This window comes from Osmia bicornis, chromosome 6, assembly GCF_907164935.1.
Source record: "Osmia bicornis bicornis chromosome 6, iOsmBic2.1, whole genome shotgun sequence".
In the NCBI taxonomy this organism is placed as follows: Eukaryota; Metazoa; Arthropoda; class Insecta; order Hymenoptera; family Megachilidae; genus Osmia; species Osmia bicornis.
Genome location: NC_060221.1, coordinates 8,559,560 through 8,576,825, shown reverse-complemented (window position 1 = coordinate 8,576,825; position 17,266 = coordinate 8,559,560). Strand labels below are relative to the sequence as shown.

At 45.6% G+C, this 17,266-nt stretch overlaps 2 protein-coding genes and 1 long non-coding RNA gene across 12 annotated transcripts; 2 read left to right on the top strand and 1 right to left on the bottom strand.

The window, feature by feature from the left end:
* Positions 1-26: 26 nt before the first annotated feature.
* Positions 27-13,964, bottom strand: LOC114874897. Of its 6 annotated transcripts, XR_003789150.2 has the most exons (4): positions 11,351-11,591; positions 10,817-10,880; positions 3,181-3,435; positions 27-3,107 (listed from the first exon to the last, which is right to left on the bottom strand). XR_003789150.2 is itself a non-coding variant. In XM_029184619.2 (3 exons), exons 1-3 carry the CDS (start codon positions 13,247-13,249, stop codon positions 7,799-7,801), a joined length of 363 nt encoding a protein of 120 aa, XP_029040452.2. In that variant the 5' UTR covers positions 13,250-13,964; the 3' UTR covers positions 7,164-7,798. The 6 variants fall into 6 exon arrangements, 2 of the variants coding, with proteins under 2 accessions (XP_029040452.2, XP_046142060.1); XM_029184619.2 differs by lacking the exons at positions 27-3,107; positions 3,181-3,435; positions 11,351-11,591 and adding exons at positions 7,164-8,078; positions 13,231-13,964; XR_003789151.2 differs by lacking the exons at positions 27-3,107; positions 3,181-3,435 and adding an exon at positions 7,993-8,078.
* LOC114874898 lies at positions 6,404-8,826 on the top strand. 5 transcript variants are annotated; one of them, XR_003789156.2, is made up of 5 exons: positions 6,404-7,028; positions 7,115-7,156; positions 7,822-8,070; positions 8,194-8,301; positions 8,463-8,826. It is a non-coding gene; the product is annotated as an uncharacterized LOC114874898 (long non-coding RNA). The 5 variants fall into 5 exon arrangements; XR_003789157.2 differs by lacking the exon at positions 7,115-7,156; XR_006829499.1 differs by lacking the exon at positions 7,115-7,156 and having other exon boundaries at positions 7,803-8,070.
* On the top strand, positions 11,854-16,940 carry LOC114874896 (cAMP-dependent protein kinase catalytic subunit PRKX). Its single transcript, XM_029184618.2, has 5 exons — positions 11,854-12,828; positions 14,620-14,782; positions 15,712-15,975; positions 16,044-16,374; positions 16,454-16,940. Exons 1-5 carry the CDS (start codon positions 12,738-12,740, stop codon positions 16,598-16,600), a joined length of 996 nt encoding a protein of 331 aa, XP_029040451.1. The 5' UTR covers positions 11,854-12,737; the 3' UTR covers positions 16,601-16,940.
* The last annotated feature ends 326 nt before the right edge of the window (positions 16,941-17,266 follow it).

The window sequence follows — 17,266 nt, the reverse complement described above, 5'->3', positions numbered from 1 at the left end:
GCAGAAGGAGACTCTCGAGTAGACATAATATCGCGTCTCGAATTGCCACCGACTTTATTTATAACGTCAACTCGCCTGGCTCTTTCTGTGTTCGGTTCCCGGGCATATGGTCCGATCGATCAGCGAACACCGGTAAAGAACCGTTCGAACAGCACCTGTTCGTGAAACGCACGGGTACTGGTCTGCTTTTCCTTCTGCTTCGGTGACACGCGTTTCCTCGCGTTTCCTTGCGTCCCGTTGGCGCGACGCCAGACAAGGGCCAACTTTTTGGTGCCGCTCCAAACTTTGTCGCGGGTTAAGGTGAGCACGGTTTCGCGAAGCGTGCTACCTGGACTCGGTCGTTCCGAATTTCCATCGGGGAAATCAGATGGAATCGGGAGTGTTTGACAATCGGTACCAAATCGGCGCAGGATTTGCACTTGCGGGTATTTGATACGCGCGAGTTTGTAAAACGAGACAAACGAGAGGCAAAGAAGCAATTCGTAAAGATAGTAACGAAGCGACGGTCAGCTGCAGGATGAAGCGTAATGCGTTTACAGGTATTTTTCGATGTAACCAGCTCGAAAGCAGAGACATTCCATCCGCGAGTAAGCTGCATTCGTTCTGCGTTCCCAACATCCGAGACCAGCTTTAGGCTTAACTCGCGGTTTAGAGAAACGGGTGACGAAGGAATTCGAATGCCAACCATCTGCTCTAGCACCCCCCTTAACCCCTCTTTTATCTCTCTCCTATTTTCTTCTACACTACCATCCTCTATCCGTTCCCCTTGGGTCTCTCTACCTATCTTCTCGTCTCTGAGGCCAGCGTTACGCTGCTGAATGTCCGGTTAATGCACCTGCGTACACCGTGGCTCGTGAGCAGAACACCATGAAGCGAGGAGAGGAAGGAAGAATAGAACCGCGGAGGACAATCATGACGGTACGAGCTGCTACCGATCACGGTAGAAAACGATGACACGGAATTCACCAGCCGAAGCGAATAAAAATAAACGGCTGAGTTATTTCTTATCGTACGTATTCGCGTTCGACGCGATACTTTTCGCATAGGTACTCTACGCTAGCCATCCTGAATCTGGATAAAAATCGTCCGTACTTAATTCCTCTTCCTCGATGCCTCTTTCTTCCGCGAGCCGACTGGCCGCGCACCGACTCGCCCGTTCCACCATGCACCAATTCATAAAATCCCTGGAGCGAGCCTAAGCGCTCCACTAACTCCGTCGACGAGTCGCTGACCTCAGCGAGATTCAGCGGTGCGCATCAGCTGCATTTCTCGCTGCGCATAGACCAGTTGCGCTGCGATACTCATGGTAATCCTCCGAGGAACAAGGAACGTCGGTCGGTGGTCTACCTTCGTGAAACGAGGAAATGCCGTAACGAAAAAAAATAAGAAAAGAAGAAACGAGCGAAGAAGATTACGAATCGTAAGAGATCCTGGAGAAGCGTCGATGGGGGTAAGAAAAGGCGCGAAGGATAATTAGAAGGGACTCCTCGAGATCCTTCTCAACGACCACTATGAAGCTGTACAAAAGTGTTATTGACCTACCGCGATGATGTTGCAGACGGCATTTGATGACGATCGTCCAAGAATTAATCGGAGGACGGGTTTCGTTAAACGACGATGCTTGTTTGTTAAGAATCAGGAAGAGATGAACGGAGTAATTAGAGAGATAATTACCGTGGTAATTTGGCAAAAGGAAATCTCTTGATTCCAGCGGAATCGAGCAATGAAAGAGGCTGGAAGAAGGACCGCTTTAACGACGAGCCTTTTTAACGTTGAATAATAAGGTTGCGGTACGAAAGGGAATATAGCGATGGAACGTGCGTGCGAGCTGATAAATGAACCGAGTGGACAGAGGACTCGGGTGGGAAAAAATGAAGAATTAGCCTGTCGTAATCCGTGTTCATCGCGGTCTTTGCTTCGCAGAGGTTCTTGCCTCTTCCAAGCCACCGTGTAAATTCTATCAAAGTCTGTCTTACTGTAGGCCCGGTTACGATCATACCCCCCACTTCTGCACGACTACACGTGAAAAGTCACGCTCTGCTGCATTCAGGTATAGTTAGTCCCTGATATACTGGGTGTCTTTCTACGTCGTTCGCGATTCATCGCAAAACTATATTAACAACGAAAAGTTTGTCTCGTTGTTAGATACGGATAGAGACTGGTAGCATCGCTGGCGTGTTGCAAAAACCGTTCCACGAACTAGTAAACGGCCCTGACTTCGATCACGCGATCGACATTTTATTGGGAACGCAAACCCGTAGAGTTACCGTCGTTAAATAAACCGTGGAAAAGCAATTGTAGGAGCTACGCGTTCCGCGCTGCGCAAATTGTTCACGGTTATTAATACCATGGGAAATCCTGTTGCAATTAAAACAAGTCACTCGATCGTTTCAATATCTAAATAGATAAATAAAGTCCTTCGTGCGTGGTGGTTGTGTAATCGTGGAGTATACCGGGGGGTAAGGGTAAGAAAATAAAAGAGAACGGTCGCGAGCAGCTAGGTTCGAAAAGTGCGGCACTGGGCCGGTGCCACGTGCCCGAAACACCGAGCGCCCAGCACCCAGCGCCCAATGCCATTCCATCATCCGCGCCGCTTCACCGGAAAGCTATCGACACGGACAGGGCCCTTATTTTTCGATCACACTGTACGCGTGTATGTGTGTGTGTGTGTGTCTCGTTCACACAGCTTTTGCTATGCTGTTGGCCTATTCGCTCGTTCCGAGCTGAGTCACACACAACACATCAGCGCGCCGAGCCGCACCGCACCGCACCGTTCCCTCCCGCCATTCTCATTCCCCTCTGACTTCTTCCTTCCATCGCATCGCATCGGTTCTCCCTTCGAAATCCTCCCTTTCCTCTCGGTATCCCTCACCTGTGGCTGGTTCCTGCGGCCGCAGGGGCCGCAGGCTGACTCCCCAGGTCGACTGACTGAGCTGACTGTCTCTACGGCTGGCTGGCTCCGCGTAGCCAACCACCTTCCTTCTCTTACCTCTGGATCGCAGGTCGAGTGGAGTTTACCTGGCGTTACCTGCCAGCCTGCAGCCTCAGTTCACTCACGTCACTTCGAGCAACCGGTTCGCCGCCTCCTCCGGGCTGCGCTCCTACGACTTTAAAAGCCTCCTTTTTTCCTTTGTACGCGCGTAACCGCCGCCTACCGCCTCTTCTTCTTCTTCTTCTTACTTTATCAACCGCTCTTCAACTTTATTTTCTTCTTCGCCTTCTTCTTCTTCTTCTTCTTCTTCTTCTGCATTAACCCTTTCTTTGTCTTCCTCGTATTCGCGTGACGTTTTCATCGGGACGAAAAAGATACCGGCCGGTGGTGACTGGTTCGGTATCACGGAACACGGTATCCAGCTGAAAAATCATGTTCCGTGCACGACTTCGCTCCGGTCTGGTTCAACTCGTCCGAGAAGAAGTTGAATGTGGTCGCTGAAACTGGACAAGAGTGAAATGTTGACGAGACCTCGGTCGAAGCAGAAGGTATTACCGGTCAGTGAGAGAAGGGGAGGTGGTTACCAATGGCGATCGGTACACAGCATCATCCTCGTACGGGCGACTAAGGTATCGGGAATAATCGTTTCGCAAGTATCGATTAATTAAGTTTCCGTTAGAAGCAGGTAACACGGTGGGACACGAGCGGAAATGTCATTGGAGCGTGATATAGTTTTCGAAAGAACGCGACGTCGATCGAGAAACGCTTCAAAGTCCGACGTCGTACGAAATACGAGTATTCGCGATTCAGCGATAAAGAGTAGCAAGTTTTCATGTAAGAAACGAGTGGATGTCGGCCACGCTGGCCAACGTAACTTGCCGCGAGTTAAATGCCGCGAGTATTTTTTTTATCGCCGGTGAAATCTATTTCGTTCCGATCCGCGAGGGGAGCACGCTTCTCAACGGTTTCTCTTTCTTGTGTACCTAAGATTTTCATCGGGTCACTGTCCTCCCCGTCGGTACGGTCACCGTTATTCCTCCGGCTCGGTCTTCGCCACGAAAAACATCGGATCGGCGCGTCGGGCCGTGGAAAGGATGATTGCGCAACCAGAAATCACGGGAGGAAGTGAGTTTTCGAAACGTCCTGGACCTCCTCCTCGCGATTCTCCTCGATTCTTTCGATCGAGCGAACGATATACCTAAGCGTAGGATTAATTACCAGCTAGTAAATCGATAGTAACCGGTATTTGCATACCGTCGCGCGTTAGCTTTCACGCGGAATGCAAAGAGAGCCGCGATCTATCCATCGATTTATCACTCGGCAAGAATTCACCCACGTAACGACCGAGTTTCACAAACAGCGAATCTATGTCACGATATAATAATTGCTTCGAAAGTCAGCGAGCGCGCCGCGGCGCTCGGTTTCAGGCTTGTTTGGTATTTTATTGTTTTCGATCCTCGCCCTTTCGATCGACCGTCCGATTTTCCCGGCACATCGCGCCGCTCCTGGACGCGATAAGATAACCGTAAGAGAATTCGATTCCGTGGCGTCTCGCCACCATGAAATTTCTCAAACCCCCGTGATACGTTCGATTCCCGAGACGTTTTATAAGCATTACGCAATGCTTACAATCGCTAGGAAAATCACTAGGAAGAAGAAACGCGTCGGTTTGACGAAGGTCAGTAAAGAAACGCGAATAAGCGTACAATGCACGCGTGACCACCGACAGAAAATGCACTCTAACGCTTCGGCTACATAATCTCTGGCGTTTATTAGCGATTGTCACGGTACCCTGGCGTTTCTTCCTCCTTTTTCCTTCATCTTCGATCACGTACCTTCGATTTGATCCGAGCGTCAAACGTGCAGGAACGTGCGCTGTAAATCGCTAACTCCTCTCTGAGCAACAGCGAGAACCGGAGAGCCGGTGATCGCGACTAGAGAGGAATTCAACGTTTGACCTATTTGAAGCGAACCGAAGGATTTCGAGAACCGAGTTGCGTTAGAACTATTGTTCGTTACCGTTTTCTTTTTCTTCTACGCATCGCTGCGGAAGAAACCTCGCTGCGAGCAATCGAAGTAGCCATTCTTTTCTATTAATGCTCGAATTAAGCAAAGGAATTCTCTTGGGAACGAAACGTAACGATAGGGCTACCAAGTGAAACCGACTGTTTTCGACGGAAAATTCTAACCACTTTCGAGCAACCGTATTTATTACAGTTTTACCTTATTTGCTTTCAGTCACGGGAACTGATCTTCGTTACGAACAGGTGTAGAAGAAACGGATCGTAAATCTTGACCTATCTGCGAGATGTCGTTGGCAAGAAAACCGATGAAAAATCGGTTGCACGGTCTTCATGAAAATTGATAAGCCACGTCTCAGAGACGATAGCGTGTCTCTCCCAGAGTCAATAAAGATAATCCCGAAGAGGTTTTAGTCTTGTTCGAAGGTGGATGTAATTTGAAGGTATAGGAGGAGGGTGAACTAAAGGACACCGATCGAGGGACTGTTATTTTCCGCGGCAGGTCCGTGTCCCGATGTTCGAAGCAGGCGTGAGAACCGGAATGATAGCATGACCGGAAGAGCGGCTTGAGAAACTGAGCAAAGACTTGCAGATAGTCGTTGAAGAATCGCTGGTGTATACGGTGTATATACGACGGCGCGGCGCACTGAGAAGATTCGAATCGTGAGAACGAGACGGGAAAACGCGGCGACCGGGTTCCCTTGCATACCAGACCTCTCCAACTTTATAACAAATCGCTAGAAACCGTTCGGTGATTGAATTAATGCTTGTAAATTAAAACACGGAATTATTCGAAATGGATCTCGGGGAGGAGAGGGGAAGAAAGAGGAATCGTTGGAAGGTTACTCAATGATTGTTTAGCACGGTGGCTATATTAGGTACCGTGGGAAATAATAAATGAAAAATTGGAGAAAATGAAGAAATTTCACGATAGAGGGGAACTGGATGAACGGACGAAGAAGAAATCGTGGCGGTAGGCGGTAGATATGGCGGACGCGGCTTCCGGGAAGGATCGTTGTTCCGTGACGGAAGAGGCAAGAAGGGAGGGAGTAAGAGCCGAGGATACTTCGACCGTGAATTATCCTCGAGGAATTTATTTCTTTTCCTTTAGTTCTTGCTCCGTGCTATTCCTCGAATGGCGCACAATTTTCTGGCTGTCTAATTCTCTTCGGCTTGTCACGGTTCGCGGTGAATCGAGCACCGAAACCATCTCGTTTCCTTAGGTAGTTGCATAACCGAACGAACCGGTCGTTCACCTTCTTAGCCAGGGATATTCGCTTCGTTTTTTCTTCTTTCGGTTTACTTATCGTTAAGAGATTGGAATAACCGATAACGCGTTGTCAAACGGGGTGAGCCTTGGATTCTGTAAATGGCACTGGAAGAATTCACGGGGGATTTATGAAACGGGCCCGTGGAGCTCCTGTGTCATACACAGCGTCCGACCGTGCAACGCGATAAGCTCCTTCTCGAACCTGGTTATCGGTTTTTAAACATCAAACATTTATGCAAAGAAGCTGATCGAGCGAACGGCTGTAAAACCGTTCGGCCATCCAGAGGCATACATCGGCATCCCGGAAATCGTGCCAATACCGCGCCTTTATGTAACCGGTATCGCTGAACGCTGTGATATGAGTAAAGAATCAAACCCTTTTTCAAAAAGGAAATTCATTAAAAATAAATGGAGAAATTTTGAAATGGTAAAATATTTCTCCAAGTTAGATTCGTTAGATTCGAAACCGGCTGAAACGGTGAATCAACAATGGCGGTTTAATGGGACAGGTAAAAAGCTGGGAAGTTTTCGCGATTGGTGCACGTGGTAAGCAATTGGCCTCGACTTGGCAACAAACGACGACCTTCTGCTTACGGATGAACACGGCCTGCAAACGCGGAGACGAGACGCGACGCGTTGCGTTTGTCGAGCGAAATGCTCGTCCACGAAGAGGGGAGAGGCCGAGGGACACCGGCAAGCGGAAATGCAGTTCGCTCGAGCAAAAGAAGAAAGTGTCGGAGGGAAAGATTGCGAGAGTGTGCGCGAATCGATTCGCGACGCGACACCTGTCTCGCACCCTGACCAAGTAAGTGCCTTCTTTATTCCATTGTCAGCTGTGAAACGTTTAGGGGATCTCTCGTTTAAATCCTGTTTCGCTTGTCATCCTGTTAGCGGGGACCAGTTAATGGCGTTTTTACGCGGGACCAAGTTTAGGTGAGTTCCAAGACTTCCTCTTTACGCTTTAACCTTGCAACGATCGTGACCTGTGGGGCAACCTTAATTTCTGACAGCGGGGTTGACAAGATTCTTTTTTCCTCTTCTTCGTACCTTATTAGCATCGTAATAATATTAAACGGATCGTGTTCGCTATATACAATAACCGAGGGATCAGAATGCTGACGTTTGATTACCTGTTGCATCACACCTGTTGCTATACTCGAAGCCACGTGACGACGGTGGCCATGAAGAGATTTCCTCGATTGTCCCGGTCTGTATTGATCGTACGGGTAGTCAAACAACCGATGTCAACGTATCGCGTTGTCTATTGAAAGCAACCAAACGATACACCAAACGTAATAATTGGACACTTGCCGTGTACACGTGTGCGCCAAGTCATACGGAGGACGTTTGTAAATGCATGTATTACGGTTTCTGTTAATCTTTCAATCAGGCCCACATAATGGTAAACCGAGAGAAGCGGGTAAAGAATAGATATCCAATCTTTGTTCACGGGTTTTAGTCGATTTTCTAGTTGAAAGTTAGGGTAGCTTATCTCTTGTACAGGTAACGACACTGTCACCGTCGAGTTTAAAAGCGATATCACCCTCGTCAAGTTACTGTCCGATCTTTTATTTTTCAGCTGTTACCCACTTTTACAGATACCCGGAAGAACGTTCGTAAACTGGTTGCAAAAGGATTCACGATCGTCGAGGTCTTTAGCCTGAGAAACGAATATTTTCGATCCTGTCTGTCGATAAAGCAGCTAGCCGTTTGATCGTGCTTACGTCCTCGCAGGAATCTCTCGATCTCATTGTTCGTGAGCAGCAGGGCAGAAAGCGGTGCTTCCGGTTTCAAGTTGGCTCGTACACGACGCACGGTTCCACGACAGGCATCGTTGCATCGTCCAGGTAAACACCTGCACCATATTTCACGGGTAAAAGGATCAAGGTCGAAAATAAATATACATCGTTGCCTGATCCGTTACATCCTTCTTTCATTCCGTTGTAACGTTACGATCGCGTGTTTTACAGGCACGTTCCTTGTTACGTTAAACCTGATGAAACTGGACACGTTTGGTTGAAAAAGAAGTCAAAAGAACCAGCTAAAATTACGTTGCAAAACTGTTCACCCTCGGTACGGTAAGTACATTGGCGAGCATGGTAACGTTCGCCATTTTTTTTTTCCTCCTCTAAGGAAGGCCTAACGTGCTCAACATTTTCCTAACGATGTTATTTTCCATACGCAATTTGCAATCTATTAACATTGTAGCGAATAACGAGGAACGTAATTACGTTTACAGTCACGGACGACCACGCTGGCATTATCCTGGTCGATGGAAAACTGTCGCGGTACCGGAAGCTCGTAACGCCCCGGGGAACCGGAAGTTGTCGTGGGACCGCTGGGATACTTGAAAATATCGCGTACAGCCTTCACGTTCCCTGGGAACCATGGGCTTGACACGCGCTTAGATAGATTCTCCTGTGTGTGCTTTCTGCGTTGCGTGTAATGCGTGTTCAGCTACTACTGACGAGCTTCACTCTAACGTCACAATTTACTTGTACGAATCGTGAGAATACGGCCTTTTTAGTGAAACCGTTTGTCTTAAGAATCTGTGCCTTGCTCGCATAGTTGGGTTCAAAGATTTTATAAATCATTTTTAATAAGCTCTTATAATAGTATTTCTACGTCCATTGTAATAAGTCTAGTCGAAAGCTGCAAATGCACTTGAGTTATATTCTGAACAACTGCGCATGCGTATGTCTGTACTAGGCTTCAGGTTTTAGATTGTACAAGTGTTACGGTATCGGGCTATTTACCAATCGCCTTAGATCGTTAGCGGTTTTAGTTAGTACCAGAATATCGATCGTTAATAACTGAAATTAACTATTCACGAACACGCCTATCCGCTTCCGAGTACGTGTGCAACCTACGGCTGTATGTTATGCTTACCTCTATGATTCATGGAACTTATCTTTATGGCGAGGTGAGTAACGCGTCGGTCCCATAACAATAGGGAAAGGTGGCCAACAGATGAATCCTGACGGTCTTATGTGTTATTACATACTAGGGATGGTACCCGATATTACGGGCTCGGGCGAGCTCGGAAAAAATCGGGCGGACTCGGGTCCGACATGCGTGCAGTCGGATAGCCCGACTATTTCGGGTCAGGTCGGATAAAGTCGGGCAGATTCGGACGAACTCCCGTGGGCCGCGGCCCACGACCCAACCTCTCATGTACTTTTGTGTAAAATGAACATACAGGTGACATGGAATGAAATTCATTTCAAATAAATTCGTTACAAGTATTATTTTTCCACGTAAAAATGATCTTATTCCAAAATTCCACGTATAAAACAGATTTTGCACACGCTTATTGCAAGTATTAACAAGTACATAAGAATTAGGCCGCGGCCCGCGGGAGCTCGTCCGAATCTGCCCGATGTTTTCCGAACCGACCCGAATAGTCGGACCGCACATCACTATTACATACGCTATGCGGTATCTCTTTCTCGACAACATTTTGTCACGTGTTAAGTTAACGAGACATTTGTTGGCCCTTTCACCGCATCGCGATCGTCGAAGCGAGAAGTCGTTTAGTTTGTCCAGACGAAAATGATGTGGTGTATCTATCGGTGTAATAGGTAGCACTTCGAGTTTCTAGACGAGGCTTGATTCTCGTCCAGAAGTGGTGGGCGAGCACGGACGTCATTAGTGCTTGCAACTTCCTCAAAGATACTTGTCCTTGAACGAATATTTCTGCGAGCAGAGAAACTAGTTGTCCGCACTTCCGTCAGTGTCAATGCTGAGTGTCGTCGCCGCTTCGGATGTCCCCAATTGTAAAAATAATCGTGAAAGGACGTCGTCGCAGAGAAAGAAAACATTTATCAGACCTGTTGGTCCATTTTATTTATCTCGCAACTGTTTCTCGTGTATGTTGTATCTTTCGCAGAGACATTCGTCTTTAACGCTTTTGACTACCACCACGAGCCTGACACATCGAAGTAATAAAGAAAAAAACAAAAAGAAAAAAAGAAAACAGAATAATTTTAAAAATATTATCTGAGATGACAAATTGGAAAGTTAAATTTAAAACTGAAACGGTTGTATCTTTACCACCTTGATTGTAATTGCAATTATTCAGAGGTAAGATACAGAGACTGCTTAGAAAGAAAACAACGATGCTCGAGAAAATACAGCGAGTCGTGTACGTAATTAGAGCCCCCCCCCGATCTTGGCATGGAATGAGTCTGTGAAATAGACTCCCGGAAGCTATTATTTTCATTTTGGTTGTTAATGACCGGCCTCGTAACAGCGAAAGCTACGTTGATACGTCATCCTCTGGACACGATAATTACTATTCATTAATGCCAACAACACGAGCCATCCTATGTAGCGAAGGCCTATGGGCTTGGTTAAGCGAAAGAAAAGATTCATAAAAATGATGTAACCCCTAGACGTTCGCGTTTCACCAAACAGTAAATCGCGATCGTGCTGGCATGGCGTGTCGATAACACGGAACGCGTCGCTACATTATTATTAGCAAGGTAAATATTAAAGTTTCTCGCATCATCGTTATTAATAGGATGTTGTAGGTTATTCGTAACAAGAACTACAAATTCGTATCGCATCCGCGATGAATTGTACATTACTTACGTGTCCTCAGTCAAGGATGCTCGACGCTTGATCCAATTTTGATGCTCCTCGAATGGTAGGCAGACTAGAATCAGAAATGATTTTAATTAATTTTTTTAAACAAACTAACCCCTTGGACAGTGACGGATCTATATAGAAAAAGCTGTGTATAAAACATGATAGATTAGCGAAAATTATAGAGATAGGAGGAGCCGATACAAGTATTGGATCGTCTGGTGGTTGGAGGTGGAGGTGCATCTGGACCAGGGCCAGGCTCAAAAATAAGCCGAAATTCGATGGATTGGACGACGATGATCGGCGACCACTTCGCGTCTCCTCCTCCACCCGTATTACTGGAACAACAAAGATTAGATTCTCTTCTGTCTCTCTAAAGATACAGAATATTCCCGTGAATCGTCTCTATTTCCGCGATGTCGTTTTCATAAAGAACACGATCCCACGCTCTGTCTCATCCCCCTCGAAATAAACAAAATTTCCAGTAATAGTGACAGGGTGTCTATAAAAAATTGCAGCATCGTCACTCGATCCACCTACCGTGATTCACGGACAACCGATTTAACGCGTTCGCTAGCGGGTCTGTTATTTTTCCTTCTGGTCGATCCGTTGAAACTTAAGTTTGGCAATTTCCATTTATCTACCCTAATTACCCCGAGAAGGGTTAGAAAAGAGGTGTACGAGGCAGGTATGGGTGATTTCTCGCATCTCGCGTGGTCGTTGACGCAACCCTGTAACGGGTGGACGGATGACGACGCGACGTCATCCTCCACACGGGTCGTATTTTTAAATGCCGCCTTTTATCCCGCGGCCAGCCGCGAATCTTCCGCGATCGTCGTCTATAAATCACTCGCGGATCCTCTCCTTGCTACCAGAGACACCGAGAGAGGCTCTCTCTTGAAAAAGATAGAAAGAGATCGGTTCAGCGAGAGTTGCCGCTGTGAGATAGGTGGGAGAAGAAACGTGGTGAAAAGGGATGGAGGGGTCAAGGAAAAGAGAGGTAGGGGGGGCAAGAGAAGGATAGACAGCCTTTTGAGACCCCTCGGTGACCAGTTTAGTTCTGCTTGGCATTCGGACCACACGAGAGATCATGTGACAGAGAAGACAAGATAGGACACACCTCGGATCCAGGATCTGACAATCGGATACGATCGGATCGGACTCGAATAACCCAGGTGCCTGTGAACTCGTTAATTCGATCAATTGACAAGTGTTCGTTGTACATCCGAAAGGAGCAATGTAGAAAGATCGATTGACTCGTTTACGCTAATCCCAGGTGTAAGTAAAGTGATCGAATCGTTGCTCCGATTTTCCACGTTCGATCCAGCTGATCAAGGATGACCACTTTTAAAGACTCCTACTACCACCGAGTGGATACGTAACACACGTGTACTCCGTCTGAATCAACAAACTCAGGAACGCGTAAAAACACCGCACCGGTCCCTCTGGCATACGTTAACACGATCAGGAAAGAGGGAAAGAAGGAAATAAAGGAAAGGAGGAAAAGGTTGGCTGATTCTCCGACGGTGCGCACTCGCGGCCGTAAATGACACTTGTGAAATCAACGCACACATTTTCACCGCTTCGAGCGAGGAACAGCACCGAGGAGGGTCGTTGACAGCGTACAGTGTACGATAAATATACCGGTTCGAAGCGTGTGCTGTTCCGTGGTAGCCTTTCAGGAAGAAGAGCACGCGACTCCTACCTGTCGCGTGTGAACGATTTCCGAACATTTCCGCTTCTACGACTGTTATTCCCGCTGGATATTTAAAGGGTCAAGATATGAGGTCGACCGTTCGGCGGTAGACGATCTAAGAATACCGCGAGTGGAACGTTGAACCGGGCTTCCTTTCTTTCCACGTGTCCACGCGGACAGATAAATCAAGAAAACTTTCTTCCTACGGCGAGAAGAGCAGTTTGGTTAAGTATGTCGGGAGACACGACGTCCGACGAGGAGGGCTCCCAAGAGGATAGCCCGCGATACGACATCGACGATCTAGAAATCATCAAGACCATAGGTGAGCACGATGCGATCTTAACAAAGGCCGTGCCTTTTCGATGCCTTTCACTGCTCCCCGGGCTGCTTTCTATTCCTCCTGAATGCAACTATGCGTTTAGAAACTTTACGACCTATTCAACTCGTAACTTTCCCTTCGAATCAATTCCATCCCTTAACATTGACAATGAATATATAGTTTCTCGAAACGAAGTTGGTGAAAAATTGATGAAATTAGTTAACGCTCGGTGAATAGAGAAACACCACCCTCGAAGTGGGCCAGCGAAGAAGGAGAGACTACCGGGTGTATATTTAACTGGTCGTTAAGTTCGAGTTACACGGAAGATCAGTAAAGCGCAGGTGTTTCGGAAGTTTGCTGCACGAGGAATGAAGGAAAAAGTAGATACGATAAACAATCGAGTACCGTGATATTTTCGGAGCATCTCCTAATCTCCTCGTGAAACTGGATAACGCAGGACGTTCCGCTATGGAGTTGGATAATGCTCGATACCACGGTACAGAGACGAGCGTAAACATCGTTGAAATAAATCTCGAGGAACATCAATCCTTTATCGCTTCGTTTACTTGGATCGAACCGTTCGATTAAATTCGCCTGTAAAACAGCACGCGCGCGGTGATCGATCAGGACAGATGTGCGAACCGTTTGCTTGTCGTGAGACGTAGAACAAGTTTTGGAGCCACACCAAAATCTTCACGACCATTTGTACCGGTGAAACCGTCCGCGGCGGTCTGGCTCGCGAAATTCGAGATACAGATTTTTCATCGACGACGAATGAACTGGTAATATTAAACCGGTGTAGCTAAATTTGTTCTACATCTGTACACCTTTTTTTAGATTTAATTGATTTCAAACCGATGATTTATGATTCTTCGTCTGGCAATTAGGAATTTACAAAATAATTTCAACGACTTGCCGTTACACCTGTTCTCAGCTGGTTCTCCTCTAAAGAGTTCTGCCAATTTTTGTCACATTTATACGCGAAATACTGTCAGAATTCGTGAGCAACACGTGGGCCCGGCCAATTTATCGCGTAATTTCAGAACGCACCTCCATTGCCATCCGGTTAATTGGTCGTGGTACGTTGAACAGGCCACTTTAGTCACCTGCGTTCGTGGGAAAGTCTATTAAACAGACTGCATTGGTAATGAATTGCGAGCACAGAAGTACCTTGCGACTTTATCTTGAATGTCTAACAAGATAATTATTACCATTGACCATTAGACGCTACGATTTAATAATCCTGACCATGAATCTATTTATATTATGCGATACTATAATGACTACTGTACACTAGTGGAATTAATTCCAGACACTTAAATTTTTACTTAAATTTCGCATTTATTCAAATTATTTAATATATAATCATTTATATTTTATATTCTAATCATTTTCTAATTTTACGTCGTCACTTATATAAAAAACTCAGTAAAAAGACGATTTACAGCCATACTTTTAATGTACAATAAAAATTACAATTTCAGCACATCAAAGGAGGTAGAAATTAATATTTCGTTGATATTTCACATCATGCGACGTTTCGTGTTGCCAGGCGTAAAAACAAAAATAACAGCACAGTTTAGATTTTTTAAATTAAAATTTTGCAACATTTACAAACGAAATCGTATGAAAATATTAAGTATAAACATTATAGATTACAATATTTTTGAATAAAAGTATTTTTATTCAAAGTGTTCAGTGTTAATTCCACCAGTGTTCACACTTTAAACTTACTTATTTCTGAGTAAGAGAAAAGAGCAAAAATCATGGGAATAACGAAAGGGTTGTTTGCAGGCACGGGTACATTCGGTAGAGTGGTATTATGCAGGCATCAAGGTACACCGATGGCTTTAAAGATTCTATCGATGGTGGACGTGATCAGGTTGAAACAAGTGGAGCACGTGCGAAACGAGATCACCGTCCTGAAAGAAGTGAAGCATCCCTTTATCGTAAACATGTAAGTGGAGTTTGCTTTCTCCTTTCTCCGCCTCGGTTCGTAACATTGTTTCGTTAGTTACAATTAAGAAAGTGTACGGGTTTGTCGGTCGAACGAAGGAATTTCTGGAAAAGAAAGCGTAACTGAAATCGACGAGAATGATACTTCTGCTAATCGTTCTGCAAACGGCTCGGTTTAGCGGCTAATTAGCGATCGCGAAATTCTCTCTTCCGAAGCTGACTAATGAAAACCAGACACGTGTCTGACATTAACTAATATCCACCTTAATTATGGTCATTTGAAGAAGCCAAAAAAGACTCGCTTGATCCAAAGTTCGATTAATGAAAAAGTGTGATCGTTAGTTAAACGCTGAGGGTATCATTTCTAGAGGTGTACGAGTACTCGATTTATTCGAGTAGCTCGAATTTCGAGTCAAACAATGATCGGTCGGTCGAGCCGAGTCGAGCGCTTGAATTTGCTGAATTACTCGAAATCGACGATCTGTTTGAAACAAAAGCGAGCTACTCGAAAAAATCGAACTACTCGAATATTCGAGCCGTCGCGTCGTAAAATTTCGATTTACTTGAAGATTAATTCTCAGCTCGAGAATCGAATCTAAAAATCGAACTACTCGAATATTCGAGGATCGAATCGAAAAATCGAACTACTCGAATATTTGAGAATCGAATCTAAAAATCTAAGAATCGAAAAATCGAACTACTCGAATATTCGAGCTGAGAATTCATTTTCAAGTAAATCGAAGTTTTACGACGAGACGGCTCGAATATTCGAATAGCTCGCTTTTGTTTCAAACAGTTCGCCGATTTTGAATAATTCGGCAAAATTCAAGCGCTCGACTCGGCTCGAACAATCGAAGCGAGTTCAGCTCGACTTGTAAATTACAAGTACTCGCACACCTCTAATCGTTTCAACGTGAGTTGTTTCTTCAGGCTCTGGAGCGGAAGGGACGAGGCGAGGGTGTACATGCTGCTGGAGTTTGTCGCCGGTGGCGAGCTCTTCTCTTACTTGAGAGCAGCCGGCAGATTTTCCGGGCCCACCAGCTGCTTCTACGCGGCCGAAATCGTCTGCGCGTTGGAATACCTTCACAGCAAACACATCGTTTACAGAGATCTCAAGCCCGAGAACCTTCTGTTGGATAGCCAGGGTCATCTAAAAATCACCGACTTTGGCTTCTCCAAGAAGCTAACCGACAGGTAAGATCAATCACCCGAATCACGATCAATTATCCCATCGATATAAATAATCGTCGTACAATTTGTAGAACATGGACTTTGTGCGGCACGCCTGAATATTTGGCACCGGAGATAATTCAGAGCAAAGGACACAATAAGGCCGTCGATTGGTGGGCATTGGGCGTTCTTATCTACGAAATGTTGGCCGGTTTTCCGCCATTTTTCGACGACAATCCTTTTGGCATCTACGAGAAGATTCTCAGCGGAAGAATCGAGTGGCCAAAACACATGGATCCGATCGCCAAGGATCTAATAAAAAAACTTTTGATCGCCGACAGAACGAAAAGGCTGGGAAACATGAGGCAAGGTGCCGACGATGTGAAAAGGCACCGTTGGTTCAAATTAGTCGAATGGCCGATGGTAATGATTCATTTGAAATTAACTGTCTAAACTTCGATTTCATCTAATTTCATTTAATTTCATTTAATTTCATTCACAGGTACCTCAGAGAGCTTTGAATCCTCCGATACAACCACGAGTAAAGGCACCAGGTGACCCCAGTTGTTTCGACGATTACCCGGAAACCGACTGGCGTTCGCAACCCCCTTTGCCACCGGAACAATTAGCCCTCTTTCAAGACTTCTGAAAAATAACATTTCTATACGTTGCCTCGACGATACGGTTCAACGATCGTTATTGTACCAGATTCTGGCTGACGTAAATTCGTCTTTGGAAACGAGATTAGGATAACAAACGATCGTTGAGAAGGTTATTGGTTGATTTTAACAACCCGCAGATGTGTACAGAAGCGTGCTTTGAACATTACTTCTGCTCCCCACTTTTTTCTCACCTTGTACATAGCTGTCTTTTTTTTCTATTTTCTCGTCGTTTATTTATTGATACCGATTGTATAGAGTAGACGTATTTCTTCGTTGTTTTACATTGTAAATAAATAAGTGAAAGAAGAACGGATCGAAGGATCGAAATTGTGATGAAATATTTGTCGTACGTTCCTTCCAGCGCACAAGTGATAACAAAAATGTCAATAGAGATTACTATAATTTTATAAAAAAAAAAAAAAAAAAAAACAATTAAACTGCGAATTATTTTTTTCAATTCCAAACCATAGTCTGCGAATTAGTATCGAAAACGAGGTGAAATCCAGTGGAAGGCGACGGATCGATGCTGCGCCCTGCTGTAAATCGCGATAAAATCTGCGTTCGATGAAATTTTCAACAGTCCCCTGAATAATTTACACCGGAACTCGACACGCGACAGGCGATAAAACTCGACGCTTCGCGTACCAACGAAT